Source organism: Perca fluviatilis, chromosome 23 (genome assembly GCF_010015445.1).
Source record: "Perca fluviatilis chromosome 23, GENO_Pfluv_1.0, whole genome shotgun sequence".
Classification (NCBI taxonomy): Eukaryota; Metazoa; Chordata; class Actinopteri; order Perciformes; family Percidae; genus Perca; species Perca fluviatilis.
The window spans coordinates 12,373,503-12,397,953 of NC_053134.1; the positions used below are offsets into that span (position 1 = coordinate 12,373,503).

General features: G+C 40.1%; 1 protein-coding gene across 1 annotated transcript in view; it reads right to left on the reverse strand.

Annotated features, from left to right (window-relative positions):
• Nucleotides 1–24,451, reverse strand: part of col7a1l (collagen type VII alpha 1-like) — a 59,227-nt gene that overhangs the window by 19,859 nt on the left and 14,917 nt on the right. The window contains exons 4-30 of the mRNA XM_039791002.1: nt 20,306–20,488; nt 16,547–16,727; nt 16,078–16,237; nt 11,889–11,982; nt 10,509–10,682; nt 10,116–10,270; nt 9,506–9,635; nt 9,293–9,409; nt 8,734–8,889; nt 8,129–8,245; nt 7,855–8,001; nt 7,603–7,722; nt 6,880–7,038; nt 6,220–6,333; nt 5,826–5,975; nt 5,181–5,318; nt 4,770–4,916; nt 4,163–4,282; nt 3,437–3,583; nt 2,743–3,003; nt 2,428–2,567; nt 1,754–1,877; nt 1,248–1,391; nt 948–1,135; nt 416–496; nt 195–212; nt 69–95 (exon numbers count right to left, since the gene is read on the reverse strand). Of these exons, the coding sequence (XP_039646936.1) occupies nt 69–95; nt 195–212; nt 416–496; nt 948–1,135; nt 1,248–1,391; nt 1,754–1,877; nt 2,428–2,567; nt 2,743–3,003; nt 3,437–3,583; nt 4,163–4,282; nt 4,770–4,916; nt 5,181–5,318; nt 5,826–5,975; nt 6,220–6,333; nt 6,880–7,038; nt 7,603–7,722; nt 7,855–8,001; nt 8,129–8,245; nt 8,734–8,889; nt 9,293–9,409; nt 9,506–9,635; nt 10,116–10,270; nt 10,509–10,682; nt 11,889–11,982; nt 16,078–16,237; nt 16,547–16,727; nt 20,306–20,381 (3,585 nt within the window). The 5' untranslated portion in view covers nt 20,382–20,488. The remainder of the gene's footprint in view (nt 1–68; nt 96–194; nt 213–415; nt 497–947; nt 1,136–1,247; nt 1,392–1,753; nt 1,878–2,427; nt 2,568–2,742; nt 3,004–3,436; nt 3,584–4,162; nt 4,283–4,769; nt 4,917–5,180; nt 5,319–5,825; nt 5,976–6,219; nt 6,334–6,879; nt 7,039–7,602; nt 7,723–7,854; nt 8,002–8,128; nt 8,246–8,733; nt 8,890–9,292; nt 9,410–9,505; nt 9,636–10,115; nt 10,271–10,508; nt 10,683–11,888; nt 11,983–16,077; nt 16,238–16,546; nt 16,728–20,305; nt 20,489–24,451) is intronic.

The following is a 24,451-nucleotide window of genomic DNA, read 5'->3' on the forward strand; positions in this document are numbered from 1 at the left end:
TAGTGGCAAAAAAGTATTATCACTTAACATGTTCCATAATGTAGAGAAGAAAACTTGATAAAACATACCAGACCTCCGAGACCAGAACCATCTCCCTGAGAGAATGAGGGATGAGGAATAAATAACACAGAAAATAAATAACACTGCTTTTGCGTACAGTTCTAAATCAATTTAACACATTTCAATGAACTCACCTTTTCCCCTTTCTGGCCCTGGATAAACAAAAATGTATATGATTAATAGTTGTATTATTAAGACAGAAAACTCAATCAAACCATTGTTAAAGGGAGATATTCAGCTAACTGTCAGCACCTATCAGTGACATTTAATTGGTTGCACTATGATTGATATGATAATGATGATGATGATGAAAGTGAAAGGAGGAGAATGAGGATTTTGTTTTTGAAGTACCAACCTTCACACACTGGGAGGAGCAGGGACCCTGAGGCTTAAGCAGCTCCTCTGGGTCTTCAGTCGGGGTGTCCAACTGAGCTGACTGAAAATGGACATGAGGAAAAATTAATACACTGACATAATATAGAATTAAGTGGCAGAGATAGCTGTGTGATAGTCACACCCTTCCACTGCTCTGACATCAAAATATCAAAACAGCTGCAGTATTCCTTCCTACAGGGTCCTTGTGAGTCAATTAAAATAGTGATTGCATTTACATTTATGTTAACCAGGGTCATTATGCTTGATCATCTACAGAGGTGGTTTAGGTTGTCTTCTAGGTGCATTTACTTTAAATTTGCAACTTTAGTATAGTGAGTATTACCTAAAACACATATATGACATTTGTAAAGGTGGGCTTAAATTGCATGAATATAAGAGGTTGTTTAAAATGTCTTCTCAACATGTGTGATTGAAATATAACATATCTCTGTGTAATAACACACAAAGAAAATAATGCGACGGACAATATTTTTGCTCTGTTTGTGTCTTGCCTCAGAATTTAGTTTGAACTCGGAGAGGAGTTCTTCACTACAGATGATATTAATAAATTCTCTCTCTATGGAAGGGAAGTCATCAAAGGTTGGTGAGTAGAAGATATTTTTGTAGCTGGTGGGTGCTGCTATCTTATTCAGCTCCTCAATGTCTGCATTGGAAACTCCAACTGCCAGGACACTGACACCTGGAGAGAAACAGATCCAAAGCATGATAATCCAGGCGAAATCTTCCCATTTTTTAAAAGTCTTTATCATTATCGACATCATTTTGAAAGCTTTACAATAACTTTTACTGACCCAGAGCACGTGCAATTCTAGAGGGTGGCACCACATTATCCTGGGCCCTGCCATCTGTAATCAGAACCAGAACATGGGCCACATCCTGCCTCATCCCCAGAGACTCCTGGAACAGTTCCTGTAGAACGTAGCTGATGCCTTTTCCTGAGAGTACACAAAAGTATTAAGAGCAAATACTGAAACTTCTGGGAGAGTTTCACTCTAAATGGATGATATCTATAAATCTCTGTAATGTTTATTGAAACATATGCAATTATATTATTTATTTATTTACATGACTTGATTAGATTAGAGCCTAGTTTATGTCAAATGATTCGTCAGCAGTCAGTATTAATACATCTATATGGCAGTAGGACCAAGAACAGCATATTATCTGTCCACTAGCGTGGCAGCTGTTAGAGGAAGTGACATCAACAGCAGAACCTTCTTAACAGTGTTATAGGAATGATCTGCCATCGGATGATAGGTGGCAGAGAAGTGTGCACATTTGTGTGAGTGTCACTAACCTGTTTTGGTGTTGCCCCCTCCATAACGCAGGGCTCTGAGCGCCCTGAGCACAGAGTTTCTGTCTTTGAAGTCTCTTAGACGGAATTCAATTCGAGGCTCATCACTGTAATGAACTACGGCTATCTGAGAGAAAATACACATAATCATAACGTCATCTAAATTGAAAGTGGTGCGACTTCGATCTATAGTTCTAAATTGCATTCTAATCAATACCCCTTACACATACTATACATTAAAGAGACAGTTTTTTGCATGTTTTTAGGCAGGTGCCTCATCTTACTTGGCTTTTTTCTCTTTTTATAATTACAAGCCATGGTGCTATTGTGCCTTGTTTATCCTTTCTGCCAATGTTTGAATCTGATTCTGCCCACTTGGTGAAATAATTGCACATTATGTTCCTGTTAATGGAACTGGCTTGCACAGGAGACTCACTGGAGCAGTTTGCTAACTTGCGGCAGCTATTTGTTATTTTGTATGATTCTTTTTGGGGCTTTTATGGCCTTTAATTGACAAAGATTGTTAGCGGTCGCCCCTTGCGGCAGCTATTGTAATTTAAAATCACTGCAATCCAGTCAAGTTTTTAATTGTCCTACCACACTAAAGGGCCATATTGTGACCACAATATCAAGCTGGAACAATGTAAAACAAAGAAAGTCTTTACTGAGAGACCGACCTGTGTGCCCTGAGGACCAATGATAGGGAAGTAAGTTGCCACTCGGAATATGAAGTCTTTCATCTTGATAAAGTTGTTTGCCCCGATGCTGGAGGACTCATCCACTAAAAATACTATGTCTGCTTTGGTCTTACCACACACTGACAAAACAAAGAAACACACAAACCTTAAATACAATTCACCATTGAATATGTATTATAAGGCAATACTGTGCTTAAAACTATACACATACTTTATTTCTTAATTAAGATGTAGAATATTTTCACTGTAGATCATAAAACTTAAGCAATATCTATTTTTTGATAGAAACCGTACCTGGTCTTGGTGCAGCTGTTGTCTCTGCACTAAGTGTGGTTAATCGAAGGAAGGTGGCTTCAGCTGCTTTGGCTTCAGTGACACTTGGCTGACCTGTCTTCTTGGTGGTTATGGATTTAGGTTGTGGCACAGCGATGGGGTGCCGGGTGGTCCTGGAGGATGTGTGAGTGACGGTAGTGTCTGTGATGGAGGCAGTCGTGATATGAGGGGCGACTGTGGCTGCCACAGACTGGACTGTCACCCCCAGGCCATCCTGTCCCACTGAGATGCACAGAGACATTACATAACTGATTACAAAAAACCTAAAGCCTGGTGTTACTGACTTGTGCGCCACACCCCAGTCAGTGATGTTATCGCAGGTATTTTTACTCTGACTACTGATGAAGAACACATTGAGGTTAAAATCATAGTGCAACATGCATTTAAGTTTAAACCCACAGAAATAGACACTGTAATTTAGTATCGATTCACCCTGCAAGAAGAACAGAGCAAAACACAAAAACATTTAGCATTTAACACTAAATAATCAATGTATTCAATTAGAGTATATTCATTATGAGCACATGAGTGGAACAATATAGATCCATATTAAGTATATCTTGTTCAATCAATAAGCATATAGTAGCATGCCAGATAGAGGTTCGTGGATATTTCAGAGAGCTTATCAAACCATTTACAGTAAGTCATGTCTTACATATTCTCTGATAAATAGTGCTTATAGGGCCCTCCACTTCTCCATACAATGGTCGGATGGTAAAAATATAGGTTCTTCCATACAGCAAATTACTGATCATAAAGGAGTTGAAACCAGGGCCCAGCGTCTCTGTTTTCGTCTCCAACACTGAAAAGAAACACAAAGAAAAAGTTATTGTTGCAGAGTTATCATTTCAGTGAAAGTATGACTCCCTATTGAAATACATGTTTCTACAGTAATAAATGGAAACAGTGATTTTCAAATCAGGTAATCAATAAATATGTCATCATACAATGATGTGTGATATGAATGATTTAATAAAAGGCCATACTGCATTAAGCTGTGGTTCAGTGGGAATAGATCGATTTGTAATTATGCAACACCTGAACATTTATTGATGTATTGTGTAATGCATTTCAAAGTGGACACAATAACAACCATAGCAACAAGTTATTACATCAATCCAACACAGTAACTCACTTATATGTTGCTATTAACTTTACATTGACTTCATATCAAAGAAAAGGTGAGATTATAAAACTCTGCATGTAAGATAAAACATGAACATTAGTTTTTCTTAATATTTCCCTTTTCAACAAAAGAGTGGTTATGCTGAGACTCAATAACATTGACACTGTATGGGAATTAAACCTTTTTGGGTTATATGAACTGAAAATTGCATGAATGTTAACGTGAAGCTAAATGAAGGGTAAAACTTGGTCTTACCTGAGATGTGCCTCCAGGAGAGACGGTATCCAGAAACGCCAGCCACACGTGTCCAGTTCAGAACAGTGCTGCTCTCTGAAGTGTTCAGAGCAGCAAAGTCATTCACTTTTGGAAGATCCACTGAAAGACACACATGAATATTGAAAAAAAAAACAAAGTACAAGTCAAGGGCAAGGTCAGTTGAACTCATCTGGATAATTTTTACAAGAAGCCAGGGATTGTTGTGATGCAAGTCGGCAGCTCTTTGTGACCCAACGAATAAATAAAGGAAACACTGACACTATCAAAAAGCAGTTTTTGATGCAGATCCTTTGCCGGACTGCTTAATAAGCTCATTATCGCCCCTGAAAACAATCATTATCTTCTCAACAAACACTCAAGGTCAAAGTGAAAACTGTGGAGGCTTATACCAGAGATAGTCCACTACAGGATTGTGATAAATGATACATTTAAGGTGACAAACTTGCATTACTTCAAAAGAAGATTTTTCACCAAGATGTAAAATACTACTGACAAATTTATATAGAGATATAAATATCTCCCTCAAACCTCTGATTGAGAGAACATATCATGCTGCTCATTAATGATTTGGGCAAGCAGGACTCACAGGTGCGTGCAGTGAGCAGGACTGGGCTTCCCTCCCTATTGCCCACCATGGAGGAAACCTGGATCTTATAAGCTGAGCTCTCCTGCAGCTTGTGGATGGTAAAAGTGGTGGAAGCAGCAGATACCACGTGGGACATTTCATCACCCCCTGAAGCAGGGAATAATAAAATCCAAAATGTAGAGATAATAAGAGTATGAAACAATACTGCTGTGTGCTCATTTACAGTTACAACTCTATTGTCATGAGCCACAGGAGTCTAAACAGTGATATTTTAGGAGCCACAAATAATTAACAATTGTGCAAAATGGTAGTAACAAGTAAGTAACCATCTGTGTGCATACATGCATGCATGCACATGTGTGAGTATTAGGGTGTAAGCACACACGGTTGACTGTATATGTGGTCCCTTACCCAGGAAGGGGATCCAGGAGATTTTGTACCCAGATGCCCCTGGTGTTTTCCCCCAGGACAGAGTGAAGGAGTTGACTCCAATGTCCACAACCTTTACCTCCCTCACTGCCTGGAATAGCTGTGAGTCTGAAACAGCAGCTGAAAAATAACACCATATAGTCATGTCAGGGGATTTAACAAATGTGTTCTCTTTTTCAACATTCTAATCAGTTCCAATCATGATGCATACAAATTAATATAAAAAAAACATAATTAAATGTAGGGCAATCCAAAATCCCTGAGCTGAATGAGCTGGTGTTCGCAAACCCTATCATTTGTCCGAGTAATAAACTTGAAGCTTGGTGTAACACACTGACTTTGACAGTGACAGTGATAAAATGATAGCAGCTCTGCTGGCTTGGTCTCGGTGACACAGACTTTAAGTGACAACGACAGGAACTGTGGTTAAAATGGGAAGACCAAAGTACATGACTTGTCAGTCAAACAAAGACACCAAGAGGCTGCTGTGGCACGGGATGAGGAACTTCACTGTCCCTACCCATTTAATTACACAGGGGTGCACAGCTGCACAGAGCTATTTAGATCTAAAGATGGATCATGATCAATTAAAATAAACCTCAGTGTGTGAGACCTCACTTCCTGTACCTGTGAGCTGAGATAAGGAGATTTCTGGTCCCTCTGAGTTGCCGTACACTGCACAGATGGTGATTGTGTAGGTGGACTTTGGATTCAGGTCTTTGATACGATGGAAGAGAACACTGCGGCCCAGGTAATGGGACTGAGGGTTGCTATCACCTGCAAGCATGCAGGTACAGACACACAAATACACACAACAGACTATTAGAAACAGTGTGGGATATTTTTGTCACTCCCGCAATTCCTATTCCTATTTTTAGACACAAACAAAATATAAAGGCTTTAAAGGAGCTGACAGGTTGTATGACAAGTACACAAACAGAACGTTTCTTTGATTGACCTGAACATATAAATGGTCCCCATATTGTGATGGAGCAAAGAACAACATGGGTAAATATATCACCTGTGTTCCAAGACAGTTTGTACTCAGTAGCTCCAACAATGGGACTCCACTCCACAACTACGGAGGTGCTGGTGTAGGATGACACCTTGAAGTTGGACACATACCCTAACGGAGCTGAGACCGAGGAAAATGGAACATGAATAACCTACATTTGTTCATGTAAATACACTGTTAATGACATAATTTATTTTATAATAAATATATTACTATAATTACTATAAAGTTACTCTTTAAAGAGTGTGAACTGATCTCAGGGCACTTTCAATACAAATGACCCTTTTATATTTGATGTTCTATGAAGGGTATGGACACACACTACATAACGCTACACACAGAAGAGAAGAAAACTATGACAACAAAAGTGTTTTTTTGTTGTGACATCTTCAACTTGCAGCCCTGCTGACTCTTGCTCAATGACATGTACTACAAGTGACAGGGATGGTGGTTAAAATGGGCTCATGGCTTGTCAATCAAACAAAGACACCACAAAGGTGTAAACATGTTTTATATCTATGGGTGTAAACATTACTTTGCATGCTACTATCTGGATGAATGAGATGACTCTAGACAAAAAGAACAAGATAATGTAGCATTATAACCAGTCCTAAACCTCAGTGGTACTTCAGGTGGATGGGAGACATATTGAATACTGGTACTCACAAGTTCTGAAGGTAGCACTGATACCAGGCCCCACCACAGATCCAAACAGCACATAGAGAGACAGGACATACTCAGTATCATGGGCTGCATTCCTCAGCTGGTACTCTGTGGTGCTGCCGTTCAGAGCCACCTGCCTGGGACGGTCCCGACCAACAAACTCTGAAAATAATAATAACATTGACAGTACAGTCACTCTTCCTTGCATTTGATTTTCCTCACTGTCCTGGCATTCCCCTTAACTCTGGCTCAGCATCAAAGCCCCCTTCTCTGGAAACAACATCCTCCTCCTTTTCCCCCAACATTTGTATTTCATCAAAGTGAGTCGCCATGCCACCTGTCACATACTCCTGGCAGACTGGCAGGATGTGGTGGATGTGTCTAGTGTAAAAGCAGTGGCATTTCAAAGCTCTTGTCAGAGTGACTGAGTCATGGACTGATGAATACAAGTATGAGGGAATTGTTGGGTCTGTGTAAATTATAGAGTGTGGTCTAGACCTACTTTATCTGTAAAGTGCCCTGAGATAACTTCTATTATGATTTGACCCTGTAAATAAAAGTGAATTGAATTGTAAACAAATTGAAACGGCCTTTACCTAAAACTTGATGTGGATGGACATCACTGACATCATTTATTTAAACAAGAGTCATGAGACGTATAACTAGAAGAACCAGTATCATATAAACAAAACAGGAAGTCTGAAAGAGAGAGAAAGTGTAAATCACCTGGAGTTGGTCCCCAGGCCAGTCTGTAACCTGTGGCTCCTGGGACACTGTTCCATGCGACATCAGCAGTACTGGTGCTCACAGCAGACACCTTTAAGGTTTGTACTGCACTGCTTTCCACTGACACACAGAAAGAGAGACAGACAGAGAGAAAGACAAAAAGGCCATCTTCAATCTAATCTTGCCTAGGTCTATAATATTGTCAACACTCATGCCTTTATTTTTGTAATTACTAGCAAGCATCCTAGTTACATGTCTTGACTTTGGTGGTGGTGACCGGCCCCTCAATGTCTCCAAAGATGGGGTTGATGGTGACCTTGTACTCAGAGGCTGAGTGGAGGCCCTGGATCATGTAGAAGTTAAAGTTGTCCCCGAGGTTAACGTTCTCTATGTGGCCGTCTGAAAGACACAGAGAGGAACAGAGGCTCTAATATCACACTTTTTGGCTTTATTTCATTAACCAAGGTCATTTCCTCTTTGCTACACCCTTGTGTACAATTATGTAGCAAACAGTTAATAACAGTACCTGGGGATTCCCATGTCAGACGGTATCCTGTGGCACCCTTAACTGATGTCCATCTTGCCTGGACAGTATCTGTGGTGGCGTTTTGGACCAGGAACTTCTGAACTTGTACCAGCTTTACTGTGTACCACACCCATATCCACAAAAACACGTACATATGCACACACATACATTCAATATTTCACTTTAGTTTATTTAGCGATGAAAGAAATCATAATAATGACAGAAAGTTATTTAATCAGATTTTTGATAGAGAAAAGGGGATATTTAAAGAAATATAATGAAAGAAAAGAAACATACACATCTACATACAAATCTTAACAATTCAAACCAAAGCAAAACCTCAGGAGATGTTTCTCTAGCGTACCATGAAATTGAGATAAATGAGAGTCTTACTCTATGTAACAGACATAATGCTGGTATTTCTACCAAGAACAACAGCACAGTACTGTGGAAATATTATGGTACTGCACCTTGGCATTTCATCCTTCTGTTTTAGCATGTTCCATACTTTATTACATGACTTTGTCCTGCAATTGTTATTGGTTACAGCTATTCAAGCTCTTTTCCTGTCAGTGTTGAGTCTAGATTAAAGCAGATAAACTTACATGTCTTGCCCACTATTGAAACTTTTTCACTTGGTCCCTGGGGGTAAACAGCATAAATACTGACAGTATACTTCTTATCCTCCTCCAGGCTGTCAATCACATGAGAAGAGGTGTCTCCAGGAAGCATCTTCTCATAAGCAAATCCAGGTCGGTTGGCTGCAGAGCAAAAATTCATTGTCGATTAATCTGTTGATTATTTTTTTTGATTCATCGATTAGTTGTTTGGTCTATAAAATGTCAGAAATTGTGAAAATAATTTATCAGTGTTTTCTAAATGTCTTGTTTTGTCCACAAATCACATATATTCCATTTACTGTCATAGAGTAGTGAAGAAACTAGAAAATATTCACATTTAAGGAGCTGGAATCAGAGAATTTTGACTTTTTTGTTATAAAAAATGACTCAAACCGATTAATCAATTATCAAAATAGTTGGCGATTATTTTAACATTCGACAACTAATCAATTAATCGATTAATCTTTGCAGCTCTATTTTTATATTGGTCTGCTGGTCTATTGTTGTCAAATAATAATAATTGCATGGTTTAATGTTTGCATACATCTTGGGATGTAGATCATAAATCCGTTGAGCCTCCCTAGATGAGGCGTCCAGCCCAGGCGCAGAGAGAACAGGCCTTCCTCAATAACACGGAAGTTTGACACCTGAGGCAAAGGGGCTAAAAGGGGATCAGGGAAGCAGGGTATAGTGAAATCCAAAACAAATATGCAGAAGAATTTGTATATTTTATAAAAGCTACATGAGCAACACCCACTTGTCTGGATGGTGATTGTTGCTGAGTCTCCTATGAGGCTGGGGTAGATGGCGTAGACAGTGAGGGAATATTCTGTTTTAGGACTCAGCTCTGTCACCACTGTTGTGCTCACATCTGCCTTCAGATCAACCTGCGACATACAGTGAAGACAGCAGAATGAGAGGAGCTTAGTGTGTGTTGGTGTGGGAAAGAAAGAGAGAGTGAAGTGAAGGGAAGGATACAATGAAATGACCCAGAGACTTCTGAAACATGCACTTGAATAAATATCTTCACTTCCCATATAAGTATCTAACTCAGTAAACCACACGCATCCTTATGCTTTGTTTGTTAAGCACATATACTTAGAGGTTTATGCCTCGACGCAGAGGTCCAGGGTTCGAATCCGACCTGTGACGATTTCCTGCATGTCTTCCCCCTCTCTCTCCCCTTTCTCACCTAGCTGTACTGTCAATTAAAGGCGGAAAAGCCCCAATAAACAATCTTTAAAAAGGCAGTCCTGAGGACGAACAATTGTAGCGGATGTTTTGTGGGAGCTAAATATGACTATGCTCTGTTACATTCCAGCTCAGTAGCGACACAACTATCATCATGCACATGCGTAATCCCTCACCTGTCTCTGCTGTTGGTGTCCACTGGAGCTGAGAGGGTGGACCAGGAGACGATATCCTGTGACATCACCTGTGGCCTGGCTCCATGTCAGTCTGAGGGAACTGTGGGCCAACTCGCTTACTTGCAGGTCTCTGGGACCCACCACACGCTCTTCAACTAGGATTGAGAGGCGGTACAGGAAGAGGGATAAGATGAAAATATATATGTGAGAAAAGGAACAGGGAACTTAAAACACGCAAGTAAGTCTGGATGTAAAATGTGTCGGAAAGTGAGAAAACTGCAGGGCAGAGCGAAATAAGAGAACAAATCATTTTTATTATACTTTTCAAACTACAATTTTTCAATATAAAAATCTAAGTTTGTTTTCATACTGCATGTGGATTTATTGACTCACCAGGCAGGGTAGTTTTCACAGGAAGTGGTGGTTCAGAGGCAGTAAAACACACTCTGCGGGACAGTTTGGGAAGGATGGTTTCAAGGAGAGAGTAGTCAGTGCCAAGTAATAGGTGCTCCTCATGTGGCTCTGACACAATCCTCCTCAGCTCTGACTCATCAGCTCCCCTAATACCTGGTCACAACATAGACAAAAACAACAATGTAGACAGAGCAACAGTACTCTTTACATGCTTTAAAACAAGTAAATCGCACTTACAGAGCAACACTTATGTGGTGTTATTCTTTTCTTCGCTTCTTCTTCACATACTTTCCTACAGACGCCACTAGGGGGAGCTGTGGCATTTCAAGTGATTTATTTTAAATTGTATAACGATGTACATACCCATACAAATGCAAACTGTAGACATACAAAGGCTTAATCAAACTCTCTCTGGCACTTAGGCCTATCTCAAGTTTTGGCACTATGTGTGTTTGTCAGGATCACGTTTGTGGAAGTGGGTCTTGACCAACACCCGATAAAGACCCAATCTGGGCTCAACAAGTTATACTGTCTTAATGTAATGAAACAGAAATCTTAATAGAAGCAATTGACCATGTTGCAAGTCATTTGGGAGAGTTGATTCACAATTGCAGTTACCTGAAATCTGCCTGAAATCTGCACCTGAACAAGATTAATGTGCATTTGTTTTCTTACTAGTTGTTTGCATGAACAGAAAATGCTGCATATACAGTATCTGTACATATGTGTAATCAATGCAATCTTGGCTGTACAGGTTCTCTGCGGGAGTGATGAACGAGAAAAACAAGCCTCAGTGTCAGAGGTGCAGATGGGGGACAAAGAATCGCCTAATGAAAAATGGGTGCGATTAGCACACCATCGGCTAATGAGCAGTAATTATTGCACCGCTCCCAGCTAAGGGGATTTGTGGGCTTGTGTGCTCATGCGTGTGCATGTGCGTGTGCGTGTGTGTGTGTGTGTGTGTGTGTGTGTGTAGGAGAAAGAGGGCAAGATATATGTAAGTATACTTGTGGGGAAACAGCGCTGTGTATTCATGAGCGAGGGAAAGGTGTAGGATAAAGAAGCTTTGCTGATGCAATACACAGTATCAGAAAGTGAGCTTTTACATGCAGTATAGAAGCTGAATACATATTTATGTTTTGCGCATATACAGTGCATACACCTGCATGAGTGCACTCAGAAAGAAGAATCTCACACACACTCAGAAATACCCACACTGAATCCAATAAACTCAAATGTACAGGACATGCATTTCTGACTGCAAACACTGCAGATAAGCCGGCAGAGCTCGGATAAAATGTGAGGGACCGCTGCAGTGGGGATGTTGAAGGAATTCACAATACTAACTTCCACACTCACCTACTGCAAAGAGAGAAATCCCATTATCAGCTACAGCTCTAGCTGCGGCATCGACCTGGTCGTCTGAACGTCCGTTTGTGATCATTACAGCAATCTGTACAATATTGAAACTGAATAAATCACTCATGCAAATCTATTAAACATAGTAAAACAAAATCTTACTCACGCAATGATCTACCTTTTAAAGGGGTGATAGAATGCAAAACCGATTTTACCCTGTCATAGTTGAATAACGACAGTTCGGTGGGTAAATAGGACATACATAGAAGCTCAAAATCCCATTGACACCCCTTTACTATGAAAATCTAATTTTTTTAAACTGCCGCTGAAAACGGGCGAATCTCAACAAAGCTAGTTGCTTATGTAAGCATCTCAAAATCCGGAACCTTTGTCACAGCCGTGGGTGTATTAAGAGAACAGTCACGCCCCAACATTTACATAGGCTACACAACTGACCTGAGATCAGGTAGTCTTCTGAATCTAGGTCACGCAGATCTCTGCTATTCCATTACAAAATTGACTTCTGAAACTTTTTTATGCGAGAAATCAACCATATAAAGCTCAAATATGGGCCGTTTTACGAAAATGGATGGCTAATTGCAAATTTTGTCCGATTGTGTGTCGGAGTTTAGCGCCAGTGCTGCCTGGGTTGCTACATCGCCGCCCTGCCTGTCCTCCGTCACAGACCCCGGCCTGTCGTGAGCTCGATTGAGCTCGGCCGGCGGCCCGGTGCTCAATACCCGCGCAAACTCACCCTTTCCTGGGTGACTGGAACTACCACACGCCGCTGCCCTGACAGAGCTCCAGGGCCTGCATCTCGCTGTTCTCCCTCCCCTCTTCCTACTACCGGTGAGTTACTGAGAGTGCGGTCAGCGAGCTTGTTACGTCCGCAATCTTTTACCGCAGCCCGCAGGTGAGTTATTTAAACAAACAATCGGGGAAATAAATGCCTCTTGTCCGCGAGTCTCATTGATAGAGCCGCGGTGAGATGGAGTCCATCAATGAGAGCTAGCTAGCCTCCTCCTAACTCTGACATTCACAAAAATACATTCAATTGAAATCTGAAATCGGACAAGTGTTAGCTAAGCTTTGTAAGACCTTGAGGAACCTGTAATATTCATGCCATGACGAAATTCAAACTGTAAATATACTTTAGTTATGCGAAAGTGAGCAAGCTGCGATATTTCCCCATTGTAATGAATGGGACATATAGCTAGCAGCTGCTCGTCCTACAAAGACGCCTTGCGTTCATAAAAATGCCTTAAAATCAAATCGGACACAACTGTTAGCTTTATAAGACATTGGGGAATTATGTTATATAAGTGGCGTGACGAAATTCAAACTGTAAATATACTTTAGTTATGCCGACAGTGTAGCTAGCTAGCTGGGATATTTCCCCATTGTAATGAATGGGACATATAGCAAGCAGCTGCTCGTCCTACAAAGATGCCTTGCGTTCATAAAAATACCTTAAAATCAAATCGGACACAACTGTTAACTTTATAAGACATTGGGGAATGATGTTATATAAGTGGCGTGACGAAATTCAAACTGTAAATAAAATTTAGTTATGGCGAAAGTGTAGCTAGCTAGCTGCGGTATTTCCCCATTGTAATGAATGGGACATATAGCAAGCAGCTGCTCGTCCTACAAAGACGCCTCGCGCTCATAAAAATGCCTTAAAATCAAATCGGACACAACGGTTAGCTTTATAAGACATTGGGGAATGATGTTATATAAGTGGCGGAATTCAAACCGTAAATATATTATAGTTATACCGCAGCTAGCGCGGCGCCCCGTAAGTGCAGTATCCACAAAGGGTGACTTTGCGCTGGGTATGGAGCCCAGCAGGCTGCCGCTTTCGTCAGACTGTGTGGAGCTCCTAAAGTCTGACACGTCTTACCAAATTTGCAATTAGCCATCAATTTTTGTAAAACGGCCCATATTTGAGATTTATATAGTTGATTTCTCGCTTAAAAAATTCTCAGAAGTGAATTTGGTAATGAAACATTGCAGTGTCTGGAATATGAGATTCTGTCGCTTCTCTAATGAATGTGTATTGGGGATTCGCTCAACCAATCAGCGCGCGTCTCTAATGTATGCGTATGGCAATTCGCTCAACCAATCAGCGCGCAGCTCATAAATATTCATGAGAATACCATATTTGGAAGAAAAGCTCTTGTTACAAATAGGGCCAAAACACAGGGATGCGTAAGGGCCAATAAAATATCAACCAGGCCATTTTCAGCCCAACCAATGTTACATACCCCATTAGGAGACCATAAGGAACAGTGTGAAATACCCTATATAATCATTCTATCACCCCTTTAATTGTGTGAAAATGGGTTGGGTTTTGCTAAATATTTATATATTTATCCACCCTCCAAATAATATTTTATATGTGTAAAAATAACAACCTTGCAAACAGAGTTATGCTCAAAAAGCCCCCATGGACTTTTGACATGGTTTAAATGAATGATTTAGTGCGTAATTAAATAAATTAAATAAATCAAACACAAACACAAAGTGGAATTCAATGATGCTGGCTTACAACAGAGACTGATAATTTGCCCATTAAGTAAAATTTACTCAGTTCATTCACAGTTCATCCCTCAGTCAATGAAGAAGGCGGCTAGAAAGCATCGATATGAGAATGTAGCTGCTTTTCTGCATGTGCTCTGCCTTCCCACGTCAAGTGTGCTTCTGTAAGATGATTTGCACGCACACTCAGAGATAGAGAGCTGATTGGAATGTTAACCCGCTGTGTGGTATGCTGAGGCTACACTACAACGTTAAGACTGTCAGAGATATTTAGCTGACAGAAATGGAGATCTGTTGGAGGAGCATTTGGATATTTGACGAGGCACTTATGAGACAAGTTTAGTTAAGTTGCTGAGTATTGCGATTGGGTTAAGGGGCCAAAGTTAAGAACAGTACCAATTTGATACAAAGCAGGTTAATCTTCATCATTGAGTATCTTTGGATGGACTTTCTGTAGTGTGTCTGACACACTAGTCGTCCCTTATCAACAGCCATTCAGTCGATTGAGCATGTTGAATCTAGCCTCGTGAGACCGTCCTGATCTCGCGAGCTCCAGTTTTCCACTCGCAGATCAGTCTGGCATCTTGAGAAAATTTGGAGCCGTTAGCCAAACGACCAGGCCAATCAGCGTTGGTTTTGAGGTGGGTTAGGTGGTGATAGACAGATGGTTTATCCAATCAGCTAACCAGTATTTTCAGACAGCGGTAGCCCTAATTCTGTTAGCCGCTCGCTAATGCTTTTTTTCTCTTGGATCCTTCTTTTGGAATATGGAGCGGGAACCTGAAATGGTGCCTTTTATTCCTAAATTCTCGTTACACAAACGGCAAATATCCTTTACCGACATGTTGCTTGCATGCTGAGCTAACGAGCTATGCTTTGCCTGCAGCAGCAGGGGCGGGCTTGTGGTTGTATTTTCATACGCTTCGTGGATCTGATTGGTTGATTTGGCCCGTCTATCACCAACATAGGTGATAGACAGATGGTTCATCTAATCAGCTAACCAGTATTTCCGCCCCTTCCCAAAAGTTCTCCAATGGAAAGTTCCCAGATGGATATGCCGAGCAAATGCGAAGCAATCCATCTGGCGGAGTCAGGTTATGTTGAATCCATGGTAGAGGTAAAAATGTATTGCCTCCACCTTTTCTTTTTCTTCTTCCGCAGGGCAAAACAACAAACTAAAGCAAAGCAAAATCTGTTACTTTCTATCATACATACTCTCTATTTGTATTACAGGCATAAAGTAAGACCGTTTAATCAGATTCACAGTGGTGTTAAAATTGTTTTGTTTAGTTTTTTTCCACAATGTTCTTTGGATGACAAAAACAGACTTCTAACTAGTAATTTCCTTTCAAACATGGCCAGAACATACAAGATATGCATGTAAGTGGCCAGCTGGAAGTAGTAGTCTTTGAATCAACCCTTTCCCTGTTGCTTGAATCCACACTTTGTCATACATTTAACATGATTTAAGCCTTGCAGTTTTTACCTTTTCCTTTACCTTTGCTCTTGCTTGATATTATCTACAGTAAGTGTAGTCAGTTAGTAGGACTGTTTCAAGGGTACAGAGTACCTTTTTCTATGCAATCCCAATATGACAGACAGACACTCTTGATGGGTTTTTCACATTTCCCTGGTTGAAGCATTGTACCTTTGGGGCATGGTCTCGCCTGATGACAGGGCTAAACACGGGGTCAACCAGAAACTGGAGGGCATCTCCAATCCTCCTGGATCCACCCTCATAGGGGAGGTCTTTGATGGCTCTGAGTAACTCCTCCAGTGAGCTGTAGTCTGTCAAAGCAATCTGCATCCTGCAAAGGAAAGGATTACAGGGAAACACAAAACTGGATCATAATGGAATACAAACATCAGTATATGCATATATCTTATTTGGTTTCTCTGATTACAGTTCCACAGACTCTAAACATGAAAATGCTCTGTATAATACAAAAAAGAAGTCAATAAATCATTTTGTTTGAAACATGGTTAGTTTTTGGGATGTATCAATCACCTGTGGTAAAGTCAAATGAGTCTGGCTTGATAGTGATTAGTTAAATAGGTCTGTAATGTTGTAATTGTTACTCTTTGATATGTTGTGCCTGTTTGTACTTGAGTTTTACCTTGGGAAATCCCCAAAGACAGTAACTCCAAAGCGGACCCCCTCAGTTCCCACCCCAATGTCCTGGAAGGAGGAGACGATGGTTGAGATGAAGTCTTTGACACTGGAGAAGCTGGTCGGGCCTACACTCCATGACTCATCCACCAGAAACACTATGTCTGCCTGCACCACCGTCCTGCATGCTGAGGAAAGAAGAATGAATTAGTGTGTGCACAAACACCAAGGAGTGAGGATCAGGGAAATGTATGTTTAAGCCAAAGTATCCAAAGTAAATCTTTTTTTAAGGTATAAGGGTAAGGCTGGTAATTAAGCCATATATCTATGTTTTCTTCCTACACTGACCACCAGATAGCAGTCTTGTTCCATCGTGATGAGATTTCTTCCTTTAATTTGCTTCTGTTATGCGGCCAGAGCACCACACAAATCCCCATGAATGTTTAATGAGACACAAGTGAGCCAAAGAGACTATCAATATTCTTAGCACTCCAGCAATAAAACTTTAGTACAGCGATGAGGAACGCTTAGAATAATAAGGTAAACACACCCAAAATCAGGGTCAGTCCCCTCGCTCAAGCAAGGATTTAATATAAGGATCACTGCGTTTGACAGGATTCAGATGCGTTTTAATGGGGAGTTAAAAAGCCAGACGAACAAAAAAGGTACACTGATGCACTGACTACATGCACGCTCACACATACATAAGCTCTTGCAACTCGCCTGCACACATTCCCTCATAGATTTACAGTACTGTACTAACAAACGCGCACACTCCACATAGAAATCTGCTGTGTGTGCAAACGCCCTCTGAGTCAATATTCTGGCATTACATATGCAATAAACCACAGTGACGACAGCATTGATTAGGCTCGTGAATAAGAGATAGGCAACACTGATTGTTCTGTAAGTGATAACTCAGCTTCTCTGCTGTCCTCTATTTCATTATAGAGCTTTCTATTATCTCGCCCTTCTTTCTTTGGCTGCAATCCCAGGATTCACTGGGGGAGACATATGTCTCCAGCCCATGGCGACCTAACATTATGTTCTCCCTCAACACACCTGTACGTCTCTGGCCACACACCAAAGAAAACAAAATATAATGTATTATTATCACTGGGAATAACATTTTGGAGCCTTCTCTGGTACTGAACTACTATATCTGGCTGCATGGAAGCATTAGTGTCATACATTTATCAATAGTGGATTCACTGATGCAAAGTAACAGGATACAACAATGTTCATCCTCTCCATCCTGAGTTGAGCCTAATATATGCAGCCAACAATGCTTGCATACACATACTCCATAGATTGCCGTAAAAGCACATAAAACATAGTGGAGACTTTAGTCAAGGAAGCAACTGGAGGCTGGTCTCTGTAAGACAGACACAGACTGAGGTGGAAAGCATGATCAATTATCCAGACGTTTGTCTGTCTGGGATGGCAGGTGAGAACCACATGCTAAGGATAAGGAGACAACACATGCTGAGGAATTAGGAATGGTTTTCTTGAAGGCTATCTATGCTGATATCTCAAAGGTTGTGTACACCTTTTAGACACCGTTGAGTTATGCCGCAGATGTAGCATATGCTGCAGAAGATTCTGCCAGGAAAGAAAATACCTAAGAAATAATGATGCACTACTGCAATCAGTGTAAACAAAATCAAGAGAAAAGATGAAAAGATTTTATCCAGACATATGGATGTAAAGGTTCATCTCAGAAGAAGAAAAAAGTAATTACAGTAATTAACAAAGAAGCTACAAAGTGTAGGACATAAATATTAAATGAAATGTGACAAATACACAGTCATTCCCCCAGGATCTGTTTGCAGTGACATGTACAGTACCTGCCCCGTTGGGACAGTCAGTGGATGTAAATAAGCAAGTCAGTCTACTACTCTCCTCACAATGTTGTGGTTATAATTTGAATTAAATGCAGTCCATTATCTAGTTGACAGACTATTGAGAGAACCACATAGCCTTTTACTAACCAGCTGGCTGACAATAAGTTGACACCTGGGTCAACCAGAGGGACCAATCCTGCACTGGTTGCTGTTTCTATGCTTTTTCTCCACATATGTTTGCGTCTACACTACTGTTTCATCACTTCATCACATATACTTTATTCTTAGAGTCAGGCATTATGTCATGTTTTAATAAAAATAGGTTGTTTGATCTGATTTCAGTAAAACAAAAATTCCATATGATTCTTACATAAAAAGTTAATTTAGTTGGCTCAGAATCTTTTGCAGATTAGTAGCCTTGTGTGTCTTGCACTATTGTTCTCTATAATACATAAAATTGCATGTTGACTGACTCTGAAGACCCCTACTCGGCTCTACTGAGCATTCATGCATCTTTCTAGGCTACCTTACCTGCACCAAACGGCAGAATAAGAAAGCTAAAGAGTCAGATATTTTACTTAGGAGTTAGTGGAGACCAAAACATAGATAAGAGGAGAGTGAATATTGGGCTTACATTTGTTGGGTGGACAGAAATATGACTGAAGTGAGTGCTAATGCTGCTCGATGTCTGCTGGATGTGTAAATAAGTTTGCTTCGCCACAACTTTTTAAGGTGATATGACTGTGTGGTGTTTACAGCTTAATTCCGCTGGCCCCAAATCAAGTAATCAAGTTGTTATGGCTAACATGTTAAAAGCCTATTACAGTATATTTACACATCCAGCAGACATGGAATATTCATTTGCAATTGTGTTTATGGCCACTTGACAGTCAATTTGTGGGCTTTAAAACAAAATCACTGACCCAAAAAAAGCTCCATAGAGCTGTCAAGTTGAATGATAATTCTCTGAGGGTTCCTCACATGATTGCACACAGGCATTTGATCCATTGTTGATATTTCTCATTAATTAATGGAGCTTTAGGGTATCAGTCTGCTTAACAATTTGAAATCAACTCCTTCTTGTGTGTAATATGAAACACTAGGTCCGTCAGGGTTGCTACAGACAGTCATATGATGTGATATGACGACATGTAAATTAACAATGGCAAGAATAAACAACGATAACAGTTACAAGGGAGCAGCAACTTCAAATATGGCCTTGGGCTATTTATATCATATTTCTGCCCAACAACTTTACCAATCACTTTCTGCCAACCACATTTCAGGTGGATAAAAAATCTAACTTTTGATTGGCTGATTGACCTATGGCGACATCCAATAGCCCCTAAGGCCAAGGTTCTGTATCGAGGAGATGGGCTTGACAGGCTGACAGACAGAGTGCTGTACTGTACATGAGGCTAGCAGATGTTTAAATTCCCTGACTAGAAACAGTCTGGAGTAGAAGTGGAGCTGGGTCAGTGTCTGGCCCTGTGTACCAATCCATGTGTGGAGATTTAATGATGGAGCACTTGCACAGACTGTGTTCATTGAGCACCTGCCCTTTCTTTGGCCTGAGCATCCAAATCATCTCATTCATAGATCTGCGCACACTGCCGACAATCAGACAAATTGTGTTGACTCAGAATTAAGCAATTGATGGTGCCATAAGGCTGTATTTAACACTTATTAGACAGGGAATGGCTGAAAAACAGAACAAACTGAAGAAAAAGGTGACTGAGGTATTGAGTCACTGAATGAAACTTGTATAAATGAATGACTGAATAAGTTAGAGAGTAGAAAAAGTAAAGAAAAAGCTAGATGGTGCTATATGGGTGGTTGAAAACAATAAGAAGTAGGAACATTAGGCAAATAAATGAATTGTATGTATGTTTTTGTTCATTAGGTGTACAGGCAACCGTTACCTTCAGCTTGTGCTGTGATGCTTTGATGGGTAAGAGAAAAGGACAGTAGAAATATCCACAAAGAAGAGCGGCCCATACTCTTCCTCTTCGATCACCTGCTCTTCCTCGCAGTTCTTCTCTTCACAAATCCCTTTCTTAAATTCCACTCCACAATCATCAATTCCAACTCTTCTTTCCTCTTATCTGAAAGTGGATAGATGAATAGAGAGAGAGAAAAAAAAGTCATTAGAGGAACCCAAAGATAAAACATAATCAGCCATTTGTAATTTGTAAAGGACTCATGACTCTTCTTGAGTTATAGTTTTCTTGCATACCTCCAGTGTTAAATACATTTATGTACAAGGAAGAAATTCTTGTTACAGAGTTTTGACCTAGGCTGCAGACTTTCAACTGATTACTGATACATTTTACACGTCATGTCAATAAAACTTAAATGACACTTGGCTGTGTGCAACTGAATCTCATCGATCACTGTCAGCAATTACATGAAATTATCTACACAATCAAAAATAAATCAAATTCTTTTCTTTTTCATTTATTGGTAAAAATTTAGGCCAATGTACATTAGGTTAGTATGATGTTGTACTCGCTCCCACCATTATCTGTACAGTCCCGGTAAACAATGTCCAATATGAACCCAGCTATTAAAAGCAGTTATTGGGAAGTCTAAACATTAAAGGATTTACCCCATTTCATAAATGAAAAGCAAATCCTTTGACATCTCTTAAATAGAAATGAGTTACCACTGAAGGTACCTACATTTTTTCCATACAAACAAAGGCATAGCTAGTCAATCCTCTAAGTGTTTACTGGCATTTTCTTGGAGGGCTAGGCTAAGCATAAAACATGACCAGACGATAATGAATAAGTATAATGTAACATTATGGTAGTTTTTACTGGAAAAAAATCTTAAAACTAACATAAAATTCTTATTTATTATATGTCTGCTATTAAGACCATGTTTGCTCTACAAATTGGTGTTGATAAGAGCATGTAATATAAAAGGAATCAAAACTGTGAGTATTTAGTTACTTATTTCTCTAAAATAATAAGGCCCAAAAATACCTAACTGCTGGGCTTGCTTCCCAACAGACACACATTAATACATGTGAAAAGCTAAAGCTGTGAATATGGAAATGTATTTTATGAGGAAGGAAGATAAAGTGTCTTATCTTACATTACTGAAGAGCCAAAAGCATCAAGACTTGAAAATGACCGTTCATAAGGGCTGCCATGATTTGATTTATGCTACTTTTAGTCAGATTTTGTGCTGCTGGATGAATGTGCTATTTGGACTGAAGACAAAACTGGAAAACCTTAGGTTCAAGTAGCTTGAAGGGAAGAGATGCACATTCCATCACAAAATCAGTAAATTCAAGCGGCATGACAGTTTCAAGGAAGGTCTTGTATGATTCTACAGGTGCAAAAGATGCTCAACCAAACCTCTGGACAGTGTGCACCTGTCCCAGACTGAGGATAACCTAAACTCCCTGAGGGCCTGCAATGCCATGGAACTCACAATGCAGAGGTGATTATCTACAGAGCTAAGGCCGAGGCAGCATGGCTAAGCACTTCCAATGTGCGTGCGTGTGTGTGTGTGTGTGTGTGTGTGTGTGTGTGTGTGTGTGTGTGTGTGTGTGTGTGTGTGTGTGTGTGTGTGTGTGCGTGCAATTGGTCAAAATCTTTGAGCCCCATGGCAAATCTGCCATAACGGACACCAAGTGTGTCTAATTATAGTTTCCACCTGCCCTCTGTTATATTTTGTGTATATGTGTGTGTTTCATTGTTGAACTACAACCTGGTGACACACCGTTGCAAATTTGTGGAAAAAAGGCACCATGTGAACTCTGTGCATTCCAAAATGTGGTGGTGTTAAAAAATTGCTTATATATCATGTCTCTAATGCATGTTTTTTTCCTAAACTACATACAAGGCGCAAGACACTCACATTATGTTTTCTTTTTACCAATACTTGATAAATGAAGACGGTCTTTGGCAGTGTTTCAAAGAAATGACGGGTAAAGGACAGGTACATTTGGACAGATGAGTCTCACTGGTGACAGCACAGTTGTTGTTCACAGCAGTCTACTGTACATGAGGCGATAGTATTGGCTGTCCCAGAGTAAATGGAGGTCCAGGCAGTAACACTCTGGGATACAGAAAAACCTGCTGTTTGTCTTCCTTGACAGACAAAGAAACCTTCAGGTTAGCATGAAAGAGATTTTCCCGAAGGCTACGGCTTTAGACTTATACACACTAATACACAGAGCGGAGGAAATCAGTCCCTTTGAAACATTGCAGCTGCTAAAGCATATTATCTAAAATTTCAGTATGGAAGTATACTGCAATAAGTAAGGTACTGTATTGTATCTTTACTACATTTATGCTGCTCAATGGTCCACCTCGAATTCAGCTTAAGTGTTGAGTGTTAAAAACCTTTTCTTAAATGTGTACTAAGGAATGTATCCATACAAAAATCTGCAACAACATTCAGTTAAGTGAGTATAATCAATGCCTAAGTAGAGTAAATCCAACACTTAAATCGCACTGGCAAAGAAATCATGCAGTAGTAACGGATTATCCCATTTGAAATGTATAAACCTCCATCAGAGAGCAACACGTTTAATGCATTAACTGTGATCTGGGAAATGGTTCGTGCTGCTATGTTTTACATTAGCTTGCTAACTCCCACACATCTGCACATACTGTATGTGTGCATGTGTGCCTAAGTGTCTGTGCATGTGTATGCACTGTATGGGCATGGGGTTTTGCAAATTCATAAGCCTAACATCAAAGTGAGATTTGCCTTCACTCAACTTCTATACATGAGATGAAAATATAACAGATTTCTTCTGGCTTTTGATTCACATTCCATCCGTCAAGCTGTCTACCCATACATCACTTCCAATGTTTCATTATGAGAGCATATTTCAACTATAAATTAATATGATAAAACTATTTAAAAAAATCTGATCAATGTCAACCAATCTGAATTCCATAAAATTCCTCAGTGTGATTTCACCACCTGGTATGACAAAACCAGAATGGCTTAAGGCTGATTCGAGAAAGCTGGCTGAACTCTAAGTCACATGGCCAAAAAAAACTACTCTCCCCCTTGCATACCAATGCAGATATGTCTCTGCATGTATCTTCTTAACTAAAGTGCAGAGAGGACAAATGTGTGGTTTGATGAATGACAGCGGATACAGAGTTACTGTCTCTCCTTCAGCGGGATGAAGCAGCTTCAACTTGATGAAACAATTTGTGAAAGCTTTTTTTTTGCTGTCATCATAGGCCAAAGGTGGCAGAAGCTTCCTGAGGCAAGCAGAGATAAAGATAAAGCTGAAAATAAAAGAGCCTTGGTTTTAGCTTGACATAAATGTGTTTCTGAGTTCATCCAAATTATTTTGAAAAGATTCAATGAAGTTAAAATGTGACCCACCCCTACAGAACTTACAATAAGACAAAGAATCTTGCCATGCTAGCAGCTCTGAGGCACAGAAGTGTTTTGAGGTAAATGCTAACATCAGGATACTAACATGCTGATATTTCACAGGTATAATGTTTACCATGTTCACCATCTTAGTTCAGCCTGTTAGCATGCTAACATTTGCTAATTAACACTAAACATAAAGAACAACAGAGGATGTTGGGAGTTAGAATTCCGTTAGTTTTGCAGGAATTTGGTCATAAACCTAAAGGGCAAATATTTGGCATGATGGTGGTGTACTATGTGCAATGTCTTTTATATGTGTGTTTTTATCTTTTTATTGGTTTTTATGTTGTTTTTATTTATTTTATTTACTGTTGCTGCACTGATTGCCACCACCGTAATTTCATTGTTTTCCTACAATGACAATAAAATATCTTAGGAGAAGTCAGGGGATTACCAAAGTTTTTGCAATTTATCCACTAGGGACCATAAATGCCTCTACAAAATTTCAGGGCGATAACTACTATTTTGAGAGATTTCCGTCTGGACCAAAGTGATGGACTTCCCAACTGATAAAAATACATTGCCATCCACATAGTCATGCTACAACTCCCAGATCATTCCGACAATATCTCAAGACATTCCTGCAATGTCTGTGATCATAAGCCTGAGTCAAATACTCAGACAAAATGCTCGCAATGATCCCACATAAA